This window comes from Montipora foliosa, chromosome 3, assembly GCF_036669935.1.
Source record: "Montipora foliosa isolate CH-2021 chromosome 3, ASM3666993v2, whole genome shotgun sequence".
Classification (NCBI taxonomy): domain Eukaryota; kingdom Metazoa; phylum Cnidaria; class Anthozoa; order Scleractinia; family Acroporidae; genus Montipora; species Montipora foliosa.
Genome location: NC_090871.1, coordinates 55,507,080 through 55,519,579, shown reverse-complemented (window position 1 = coordinate 55,519,579; position 12,500 = coordinate 55,507,080). Strand labels below are relative to the sequence as shown.

Below are 12,500 nucleotides of genomic sequence, written 5' to 3'. Positions count from 1 at the left end.
ATAGTTTCACCTTCTCTTATATAGCCCCCCTCCTCCCTATTCAATGTTGGAGGGTAACACAACAATTTCCCACTAAAACCATTCCGTTTTGCACAACATTGAATAGGGGGGAGGGGAGAGAAGCAATGAAGACGTCAAAAGTGCTGACCTTCTCAACGGTTTTGTTTATGATTGTAGGCACGTTCGTTTTATGTATCGTGTGAGATGCGAACAGTGGATAGTTTAGATGCATACTGTCCAGCTAGAAGAATCCCTAAAAGGGTCAATCAAATGGCTCGCTGCTGATAAGAGTTGTTGAGCAAGAACTAATGAGATTACGATTCAAATAAGCTCGTACTGTGTGCCAACTTACTGTAAAGTCATGTCTTGTTTTTTGTATGTGATTTTTACAGATGTTTCTGTCAAGGAACAAACTCAGATCCTATTTACAAGGGAGAGCTTTCCATCTTCTTCTGTGGCTTCTTATCGAACGGAAGGTATATATGACCTTACGGGAATTTGACCATGTTGGAAATCGACGCGAGGAAAAAAAAAATCATTCACTCGTAAAATTCAGGATGCCCATAACATCGCACTAAAAAAAAATGTGTTTACAACAAATGGGCTTTTTATACACCCTTTTAATAAGTCTAATATATGCCGTTTTCCACTAATGAACTCGAACTCGTGCTTTCAAATTTTATTCAGCCCCGCTTGGTTTTAAAATGGATTTATTACTTTAATATAATCGTCACTCCATTTCAATTTAAATATATTATTATTGCTACAATATTGTGTTAATTTTGTGTCAACTCGGGTTCGTTTTAGTTCTTACCACTAAGCATTGTGATACGAAAGCCAAAGACTCATCCACGCCAAGAGAAAACATTTTGTGGTAATTTTTCGTATGAAAACAAACGTTTTCTTTACGTGGATAAAACAGCACATACATTTAGAAACTGTTTTCGTTTGTGTAGCAGAAATGACTTTAAAAGCGGTGATACATAAAAAAAATTCAACCAAGAGGGCTTGCAAACCAGTGAAACCTCTAAATTCATTAACAATATCAAAAATCGGATTAGCTAGGAAATAGGTAGAATGATAGGTAAAAGATGGATTTTGGCTTTAAAATTGGAAATCGTCTCTCACTGATGTAAAAACAAAAAAATAAATAAAAGAAACGTAGAAGAAGCGAATAACTTTCAATCAGTCGACCTCTAAATTGACCCTATTTCTGGGTGTTTGTTTTGTTTTGCAGCTACTTCTTCATGTCAGAGTCATATCATAGAATCGATAAGACAAATTTACCAAACGAATGAAGGGGTGGTTTTTCCAGTTCCTTGGAATGAAGGGTTCAGCTTCCAACTAGAGAACATTTTCACCAGACTTAAGATAGTTCCAAAAGAAAAGACACGCGGAACGCTGGCGAAAGAAATCACCAACATGACAAGTATTTTTACATCACACGAAGAATGCCAACATCCGCGAGTTGTCCTGATTGAGGGCGAACCCGGCATGGGCAAGACTACCTACTGTAAAAAGCTGGCATATGATTGGGCAACTAAACAACACCACAAATGGGATGAGTCTTTCCCAAGAGTAGAGGTGCTCCTGCTCCTCAGATGTCGTGACATTGATTCTAGCATCTGGGAGGCTATCGACGATCACATTCTGCCGGAAGAAGTCGACCCAGAGTTGAAAGAAACGTTTTTCCGGTTCGTGCGAGAAAACCCTTCTAAAGTCCTGTTAGTGCTCGATGGGTTGGATGAGGCAGACCCTCAAAAATTGGCTGTGTACTTTAGTCTTATTCAAAGAAAGCTGCTCTCTGGTTGTAACATTGTTCTTACTTCTCGTCACGAAGCAGGAATTAAAGTAAGACCTTACTCGGACACACTGTTGGAGATTGTTGGATTTACGAGAAGTGATGCGGAGTGTTTTATAACGAAGTATTTTCGACACGCAGTGCAAATGGGACAGAAGCTGATAAATGTACTGTGGCATCCGTATGATGCTGATGAGCACACTGAAGGGAATTTAAATGAACTAACTAAAAACCCTTTGAATACACTTCTGCTCTGTCTGCTTTTCGAAGATTTTGGCGGCGTTCTACCAAACAACAGAACACAGCTGTACGTAGCGATCGTTGTCTTCGTTTTGAGGCGATACGAAATGAAGAACCATTTACCAAGTAGTGCTGAAGACCTTCTTGTAGTTTACAAGAAGGAACTGATGACCCTAGGGAGAATGGCGCTAGAATCTCTTTTTAAAGGAGAGCAGCATTTCGATGACGTCCGTTGGAATTTCACGGAAAGTCTTTTCATTAAATTTGGCTTTCTCTCGATCCAGGCTGGCGGTAGTAAGAGAACGCCTTGTTGCCGTTATATCTTTTTTCACAAGAGTTTTCAAGAATTCTTTTCTGGTCTACATCTTGCTTTTTCTATCCTGGATGGAGAAATTGATAAGAAGTCAGTTCTGACTGACGAAAGATATTTTCGTGAACTAAATCAAGTTTTCATGTTCATGACTGGAATCATATCCTCACAATCCGAGGAAACGGCAGCGTCGATTGTAAATAGTGTTGCCTCACTTGCAAGTGTGAGAGGCCGCGGATCTCCGCATGGTGCGGAGTTGTACGTGAAGTTGGCTTTAGATGCCATTGGGGAATCTAAAACTTGCTCCGAAAACCTTTTTACTAAATTAGCTAATACCTTTGGCGAAAGTCTTGATTTGACGGAAATTCGAATAGACTTCAAATCAGGTACGAGCATTGCTGCCTTTTCCCAGGCCCTCACAGTAAACACCTCCCTTACTACTTTGGATTTGTCTGGCAGCTTCATTGGTGATGAGGGTGCTACTTCACTTTCCCAGACCCTCGCAGTAAACACCTCCCTTACTACTTTGTATTTGTCGGGCAGCTTCATTGGTGCTGAGGGTGCTACTTCACTTTCCCAGGCCCTCGCAGTAAACACCTCCCTTACTACTTTGGGTTTGGCTCACAACTCCATTGGTGATGAGGGTGCTACTTCACTTTCCCAGGCCCTCGCAGTAAACACCTCCCTTACCACTTTGTATTTGTCTTTGAACTCCATTGGTGCTGAGGGTGCTACTTCACTTTCCCAGGCCCTCGCAGTAAACACCTCCCTTACTACTTTGAATTTGTCTGACAACTCCATTGGTGCTGAGGGTGCTACTTCACTTTCCCAGGCCCTCGCAGTAAACACCTCCCTTGCTACTTTGTATTTGTCTGACAACTCCATTGGTGCTGAGGGTGCTACTTCACTTTCCCAGGCCCTCGCAGTAAACACCTCCCTTACCACTTTGTATTTGTCTTTGAACTCCATTGGTGCTGAGGGTGCTACTTCACTTTCCCAGGCCCTCGCAGTAAACACCTCCCTTACCACTTTGAATTTGTCTCACAACTCCGATGGTGATGAGGGTGCTACTTCACTTTCCCAGTCCCTCGCAGTAAACACCTCCCTTACTACTTTGTATTTGCGTTACAACTCCATTGGTGCTGAGGGTGCTACTTCACTTTCCCAGGCTCTCGCAGTAAACACCTCTCTTACTACTTTGGATTTGTCTTTGAACTCCATTGGTGCTGAGGGTGCTACTTCACTTTCCCAGGCCCTCACAGTAAACACCTCCATTACTACTTTGGAGGTGTCTCACAGCTCCATTGGTGCTGAGGGTGCTACTTCACTTTCCCAGGCCCTCGCAGTAAACACCTCCCTTACTACTGTGAATTTGTATGGCAACTTCATTGGTGCTCCTCGCCCTAGTTTAGACCCTCGCATCATACTTTGAAGGTGAGCGTGATCTTCATTCTAAAGGTTTAGTGTTTACATCGACGCCAACAGGATCATGACTTACGATATTAGGGACCTTAAGCAAGGACGACGAAAACGTCACTTCAAAATATAACATGGCTCTATCTATCATAAGTCTTTCGCGATTATTCAGTCTCCTTCACGTCCTACAATGTGGGCGAAGTATCCTAAAAGTGAATTGGTACGAGCGGTTTCAGAGTTAAAATAGAGAATTAAGGATTCTCTGTTGAATGCTTAAGTTGTCGTCAAAACCTCAAATTTGGTGATTTGACGTCGTCGTTATGTAGAGGACCGCTACGATACTTGCTAAAATCCGTGCTGCACGTGCAGCACGATTATTTATGCTCTTTTAACCAATACTATTACTGTTTTGTGGCGATGTCGTAGTCGTAACCGTCGCCGTTTCTTAAATTCCCTATTATTTCTCGTTACTGTAATGATTTTGAGATTACTCCAAGTCGTTCGGCTTGGAAAGTGTGAATACATAATCCAAGAATAAAGTTGATGAGAACGGTGTGGATGTTCAGAAAGAAAATTGAAAATTCATAGTCATGTGCTCTTGTTCTCCACATGACCTCAAATTTGTTCTTTTTACGTCGTAGTCAAGACGAGAACGGCCAAGAAAAACCTATCAAAATGTAAAACGCACGTGCATTGCGTGCAAAGCTATTGTTTTTGCTCACTAAATATGCAAATTTATGGAGTTCTCGTTGCCGTGGTCCATGCTTAAGGTCCATATTGTCTTTTAGAGTTCACGGTGTTGTTGTTGTTGTTGAATCCTCACCCCTTGTTTGTTGGTAAGCATGCACTGAAAGGTTAAAAGTCACTTTCTTGCTAGTGTGTCACGAGAAATTAAAGGTCTTACATACATAGAAAGACACCCAGTTTGTCCCTTGAGATATGTTTCAGTTAAAGTGTGTACCCTGATAAAAAAATCACAGTCGAGTCCTTTTCTTCGGATTTTGAAAGTGTGTTTGTTTGGATTTTGCGGTCAGCCATTACTCACGTTGGAAAACTGACCGATTGGACATTAGAGGGTTGGATCTAGGAGTAAGTGACGTCATTTACTCACTAGTTAAACGTTTGAGCGCGTAAATGTAGTTTATTATATATGCAAAACACGAGTTTAAAAGTCTGAAAGCACGAAACTCCCCTGCTGCATATCAAGTCAGCCGCGTACACACGCACTGTGCCTTGAGTCTTTGACGTCATTTTCTCCTCGATCCAGCTCTCTCAAGATTTTCAAGTTAGTAATGGCAGACCATTTAATAGGAAAATGTCATTTAAAATTTTGAAATCAAAGCTTAAGACTTGGTTCACTTAGTGTTAACTTAACATAGTTTTGAAATCCAAAGAAAAAGGAGAATTGATTTTTTGGTCTTAATACGGCGTTTAAGGCATTTTACATAAAGTAGAAAGGAAGATGTGCTACTCAAGATGCCCGCAAAGATGATAGACAGCAGGCGCTCAACCCGATGACTTTTTGTGACTTCCGTCAGTTGCCTTTTTGAATCTACTTCAATTTCACAAAGAACTCAAGCCGGTCAAATGCTAAAAGTGCCAGTTTCCTTGCACCACATTCTTTATCTCTTTTTTAAAATAGACCAAATTGGCTAACTCATTGTTTAGCCCAATTGAGATCCTTTGAAAGTAAAACCTTTTTTTTTTCAAGTATTTTCATATTATTTAAATGTGAATGCTGCATTACCATGTAAATGCATTATAAACCCCGAGAGATTAGAATGGAAACTTTTCCCCTAGTGTAAACGTAGTCTAAGACTGTCTTTACATGAATGCTGTTTAAAAGTTACTGTAATGATATCAAAGAATGCTGCGGCTTTTCACAATCAGGTTCAGTAATCTGACAAGATTCTTGTAAAATAAATTTATTTACTTGTTAATAACAAATGAATTTTAGTGGCAACTATTTAAGACAAATGCTAGTTTTAATAGGCCATTTTCCAAATATCAAATATTCAGCTTGATAGTGAGGCAGTGAGGACAAAAAAAAAACACTATGGAATGAATGTGAAAAATATTTACATATCATTCACTTTCCTTTGTCTTTGTCCTCTAAGCCTCTCTTTCAAGCTTAATAAAGGCCTATTCAGTGCTTTAATTGATGCATCAATATGTACATTAATGTTAGGTCCATGAAGGTGCAAAGATTGCTGCAGCTTTTCACATTCAGGTTCAACAAATCTGACAACATCCTTATAAAGTAATTTATCAAGGTGTTCGCTTAAATGGTGTTTTTATTGTGCATAAGCGATATTTATATATTCCTGCGTTTTAAAGGCGAAACAAACATTGGTATCCTTTTTATGCAATTTTTTCAAAGGACTTATCAAGGAAGTTTCTCGATTACTTTGCTTTGTGTAAATATAGTGCTTTGTTTACGAATTAAATCAATTTAACAAGAGAGTTTCATCTGTTTATTCTACTTATCACGAGCAGCGACTTTAAGAGGGTCCTGATATGCTCTTACCTGAGGGTTACCATAGAAACATCTTTCAACCCGAGTTCAAGGCTCATACCGTCATTCTCCGTAAGGAAACAAAACCTTCATCCCCACCGTCATGTTGTTAGGGCAAGGAGGATTTCTTAAAACGTTTTCTTGTGTTCTCTTATTTACTTTGTTAAGATAGAAACGTTCATTCTCCTAACTAGTACCAAAGCTTTCTTTGTAGAGTAGTCATGAGAATTTGGTGTTAAATCACCTCTCTTAAGCTAATAATTCTCTTCTTTCTCAATAACCTCTTTGACAGACATTTTATTACGATTATAAGAAGAATTTACATGCTCATTACTCCTAGGAGTCAAAGACTGAACCCTTACCCCACTATCTACCCCTGGGGACCCGAGTACATGTCTCTTATAGCAGACACCCTTACCCCACTATCTACCCCTTAGTTTCCAAATATCTTTATCGTATCTCAAATGAATGCATAATTGAAGTGCGGGTTAAAGACGAAAGAGAGAAGTGATCCTCACATTTATTTGGACAATTTAAGCAATTGTCTTGATATAGACGGCTGAAAAATTCATGTGGCGTTCAAATGAATGGCTTCAGTCATCAGAGCACTGTACCGGCATCGTAGAGGGTCATGGGTTCGGATCCCGTTGGAGCCACCTGAATTTTTCAGGTGTCAAAAAGAGGCAGTTGCTTAAATTGTTCAGATATCTGCGACGACCACTTGTCTTTTTTGTTTATCGCATCCCTTGGTAAATGGTAATCATTTACATGGTGGCTTCGAAAATTCCCTCTCAAGAACCTCTCCCACACGTGCTTATTTGGAAAAGCTTATCCGTTACATGTTCCTTAGACCAGGAAAAAAGCACCCAGAGTTTCATGCCCTAAGACGTCTTCCTTTTCAAGACATAGTGATTTAATAGCAGCCGAAATACGCACGAAAAGCTTCGGAACTCGAGTTTCAACAAGGTTAATTGCGGGGAAACAAAAGCTCCCTGGATCGGTTCGCTACAAGACTCGAATAATACTTTCCGATACCTTGCTCTTTAACAATCTTTTAACAAGATTGAAGAAAGTAGTGTACGCCTTAAGCGTTTCATGCTAGAGCGACAAACGTCAGCGCAATCAAGGTTCTTGGGACAAAGAGGAGATCCTGGCAAGCTTATCAGTCGGAGGAATCACATGAACTTCTGGTTGAAATTTTTTTCATTCTAGCGTCACATTTTTCGTTTTTAGTGCTTGCTCGATAGCTTTCTTGGTAAGAAAAAAACTATTTCCGCCGAAAATTACCGTTTTCTAACCAAATTTTCCGTTACAAAGCAGATATTTTCATTACACACCGGAAAAGTCGTGCCGGCCACTCGGTGAGCAAAATAATAAAATAAACGTTCAAGAATAAGCTTGAAATGAGCAAGAAAGTCTTTTGAGGTCACAAATCTTGTTTGCGTTCTGCTGGGCATTGTACTCCACTCTTTCTTTGTGTTTTGTTTAACTGATCCGAGCATTGTACGCTTGGGATTATTTATTAGAAGATGCTGTGGAAACAATGGAAACTTAAGTTTCACTAGAAAGCAGATGGTGTAAGTTGCTTTTTGCTCAAGAAACAAGTATGACAATAGGCAATTTTCACGATGGCGTCATTTGACTACAACTACCACAATTCAGTTTGTTTTTCTTTTCATATTTAAATTTTGTATTCCCAGTGGGGTAAAAATAACAATAGCTCTAATTAGCATGAGACAAGCGAAACCTGAAGGATTCTGGTACTTGTAGTCAAATGGCGTCATCATGCAAATGTCCTATTACTCACTATTTACACCGAGATGCATTTCAGTTTAGTGGCGTTGCTCTTTCTCTTGGCGGGGCGAACGAGAAATATGGGGACTGGAGTAGACCGAGAAGAGAGAGACTGCGCGCAGACTATAGCGTTGGAAGCTTATAAACCATATAGACTAAAGTTCCTCTTTCAATTTTTGAGAGACATTTCGCCTTGACAGAAATTTTGTTAGGCTACGCTCAGTGATTGGTAGACGAAAATGTCTTGCCAGCTTGCTGACCAATCAGAAGCTCACACGCATTTTACCGCATCTCCTTAGCGCCGGCCTCACGTACCTGCGTCGCGTTCTGATTGGCTTCATTGCTTGTCTGTGTCCTGGGTGCTTAACCACTTTAATTAATAGCTTCAATTTGCGTTGCACGGCACTTTGAGAAAACGTTGCATGTTTGACACATTTGTTCTGCATCGTTTTAGGGAAACACACGGTCTTCCTTGTTAGTCTATCGAATGAACCCTGTTTTCTCTCACCTCTTTTAAATGCCGCTCCTCGTTGACTGAGTGTGAGCAACTATCTTCATTGGAGGAGAACGCAAACGACTTGATACCAAGACTGTGAGACTGAAAGAAACGATAAGAGAGATTTCAATAGCTTGGTCGTCAGGCTTTTTTTTCTTTCTGTAGTCATTCGTTTTATTTGTACCACTAATATTTTAACTCGACTGAACACGAGAAAATTGATACACTTTATCGCAGCGCATAACACATTTCACCATTTCTCCGAAGAAACGTCGCCTTTAGGGAGCCACACAAGTTACACAATGTGAACTTAAACGGCAACCATTTGAGCCACTGACGAGTTGTTGAAAGACACGGGTTTGTCTGTGAGTCAACTTCACCCGATCGGCCTTTCTTTTTCTAAGAATTTCTTTATTGAAAAACAGTTGATATAGAGAAGATTCACATCCACAGACGAGGCCCAGTGGCATTTCATGTCCCTGAAAGTCGCCAATTTTAACCGTCAATTCGAAGACAGTTCGAGTCGGATCATCGTCTTAGAAATTTTCTCATGAATTGTACGGACCATCATGAATCATACCTGAAAGACTGAGAGATCAGTATGTAAATTCATCTCTCAATTTCAATGCACTGTCAGCTAAAAAAGTACTGAGAATAAAGATTATTGTCAGCTCAAGGGTACCACCCTGATAAACCACGAAATTCTCATGACCTCCCAACGAAGAGATCTATAAAAGTAGCGAGGAGAATAAACTTTTATATCATTGGAGTCAAACGGGTTTTCCATTTTACTTAGTTTCTTTGCTGTCTCCTGCCAAAGAACGAGCAGGTGAGAATACAAACTCAAACGCCTGTCGCACCAGTTTCATTTCTGCATGCCGGATAACCGGCACATATGTCATGTAAAAAAGATCTATTTTTTACGCAGTGATTACAACCCATTGACTCCTGAGAGTGACATTTAATAGATTTTGCCCTGTCTAACGCCAGACAATTTTACTAGCCAATGGGGTTCGGTTCAGGAGTCAAATGGTTAAAATTGCGCAAATTTGTATTGAGATGACGTCACTTGTTGCTGTCTCCGTTTCTTTGGTAGAAAGCTCCAGTATCTGAGAGCTTTTAAAAGAAACCACGAAGACTAGACGGGAACGAAAACATCTGACTCACTTCAAAATGCAATTTGACGCTATCTTAAAAACTCAGCGATTATTCCATTTTGTCCACGTTTTACAATATGGGTGAAGTATTATCGTATAACTGGGTTGGTACGAGCGGTTTTCAAGTAAAGATTAAAAAATGACCGATTCAATGTTATATGCTCTCGTAGTCGTCATAACCTTAAATGTGGTTCTTTCAACTCGTTGTTTTTCAGAAGACCGTAAAGAAATTTTCAAAATACGTGCCACACGTGCAGCACGATTATTTCTTTTTCTTTTTAAGGGGGGTGGCTCTTAACTACCAAACTGTTGCTATGGACCCCTTCAAATAATCATTTTTCGAGTCCCTTTAAATCCAGTGACTTTTTTTCGCCAAGTGTGTTCTATCACTTCCATTTTTTGTCCAAATAGAAATTTCATGATCAGTTTACGAAAAATGATGGGACCGCCTCTTCCTTTTGTTTCCTGAGAGTTTTTGCATGTTTTTCACTGAAACGCACCGCAGAGGACTGGGACTAATTGCGCATGTGCCTTCTAATTGAAGTGATGTAAGATTTGCCCATTGAAAAAGATACTTCATAGAACCGTCTATGCAACCTTTTTGTAGGGCTCTTTGACTAAAAAGCTTCCTTAGCAAACATTGTCTTTCCGTAATTAAGTGCCACCACCTTAACCAACCATAGCTTTCTGGCGTAGCTTTCTGGCGTTGTCGTTGCCGCATTTGTCATCGTTTCTTTGGGGAGTTTAAGAAACGGCGACAGCTACGGCAACGACAACACCACAAAACAATAGCAGGGAGTTTTAACAAAGGACAACGGCAAAGGCAACTACAACTTCACTTCAAAATATAACTTAGCGCTACGGGAAGTATTTCGCGATTATTCTATCTTGTTCACCTTCAACAAAAGGGGCGAATGTAACTGGATTTATAGGAAAGGTTCTAAAATGAAGATAAAAAGTGAACGATTTTCTGTTGTATGTTCGGCAAGTTTTTTTCTTTATTATCTCCGTGCTTCGCTCACTTGTTCGTTTACGCGATCCTTCACAACTCGTGAATAAAAATCATACGCGCTCACCAACCATGAAGTTATCTATACTTATGTAATCATCACTTTGATTAGTTTTATTTGTATCGCTAATATTTTAAGTCTAACACCAGAAAATTGTTACACCAGCGCATAACACATTTTACCATTTGTCCGAGGAACCTCGCCTTTAGGGAGCCACACAAGTTACACAAAGTGAACTTAAACGGTAACTATTTGAGTCACGGACGAGTTGTTGAAAGACACGGGTTTGTCTGTGAGTCGGTAGTAGCCAAAACGCGGGGCCGGGGCCTGGGTGCCTTTTCTTTTTCCATCTTTTTTTTGTTTCAATTTTTGTCGTTATGCTCCTGTACTGTTGTTTTCGAATGACCGGCATCTGTCCTTCATTTATGGTGGAAAGTAGTCAAAAACATTAAGGAACTTATGGAAGCTGCGAAAGTTCGAATCCAGGCTGTTTTTTTATTATTTTTTTTTTTGTGTGTTTTAAAGTCGAAGTTGGTTTTGACGAGCATCTGACTTAGTCTTTCCGAAAATCGGAGTTTGTTTTTCGCAATTAAGAATTTCCGAAAATGCTGAAATTGGAGTTTATGAAATATACGCCAACTGCCAGAATCGCAGTTCCACGATGATCTTCACGCAACGTTTTCATTTGCTCGTTTGCTTGTGTTGAGGACATGTTGTCTGTCTTTACTAGAAACAGTTTGTAGTAAAGCCAGAGTCGCATGGGATCTTGCTAGTCATTTCTATTCGGACGTCACTGGATCGAATCCAATATCACTATAAAAGAAAAAAAAAGAACATTGAAAACAATTTTGCGAAAACAAGCAAATGAGAACGTTGTGTAACGACTATCGTGCAACTGTGGCTATGTTCTGTTTCGTTTGAATTGTATTGCGGAGGTTTTTACGAAGTAAACATTAAAATGTGGTTTTAAAATGTGGAGCTCAGCGAGTCTTCAGTGTCTCAAGGAGTTAGCGTATATTCCCAACAAAAACTCCAATTTCAGTCTGAAATTCTCTTAATATTGAAAAACAAACAAAGATGTCTCTTTACGTAGCTTCCGTATGTTCCATTTTTTTTTTTTTCTAATTTCCACCATAAATGAAGGAAAGATGCCGAACATTCGAATATAACATTACAGGAGACAATGAAGGTGGGTACTACAAAAAATACTCAACACCATCTTTTAGCTACCAATGGGTACCCCCACCCAACCCCCCAATTCCGAACACGATTCTATAACCATAACTATAGATTACACCATTAAAAAGCTGCTTTCTGTAATACCGTGCGGTATAGAGCAATGCTGATTGCGCGTTTGAACGACCTGGGGGATTCTGCGCACCTTGCCTCACAAGGAAGGCCATTCTACAGCGTGGCGCCACTATAAAACTATTTTTTGAAATAATTTGTATGCTAAATAGTCCCGAGCTAACCCATGTTGACATTTGAATACCATGGTGGCCTTTTTTATGCTTAGCTGGCGATAAAGATTTTTCCACCCCATAATTTCCAACAATTTGGCCAGCATCAGCGTCAGAGAAGGTTAAAAACGCGGGCTGCTCTATTCTGCAATTCTTTCACCTTCGTCTTGTAAAGTTACCCCACAGGTTCCCCATTACAGTAAGGTTGTCTGAGGAACCAAGTGCCTAACCCGTTTCCTGGTACCGATTCCAGAAGCGATCTTTTTGGTTAGTTTTTCGATGAGGCAATATTCCAGCTGAG

At 40.0% G+C, this 12,500-nt stretch overlaps 1 protein-coding gene and 1 long non-coding RNA gene across 8 annotated transcripts in view; one reads left to right on the top strand and one right to left on the bottom strand.

Moving 5' to 3' along the window:
* LOC137997692 (nucleotide-binding oligomerization domain-containing protein 2-like) overlaps positions 1-6,228 on the top strand; it is a 54,902-nt gene extending 48,674 nt beyond the window's left edge. For all 7 annotated transcript variants that reach the window (XM_068843877.1, XM_068843881.1, XM_068843882.1 and 4 more), the window contains 2 exons: positions 393-476; positions 1,238-6,228. In XM_068843877.1, coding sequence (XP_068699978.1) covers positions 393-476; positions 1,238-3,783 — 2,630 coding nt within the window. In that variant the 3' untranslated portion in view covers positions 3,784-6,228. The remainder of the gene's footprint in view (positions 1-392; positions 477-1,237) is intronic.
* The window catches only part of LOC137997724 (uncharacterized), a 324,565-nt gene that overhangs the window by 201,593 nt on the left and 110,472 nt on the right, over positions 1-12,500 (bottom strand). The window lies entirely within an intron of this gene.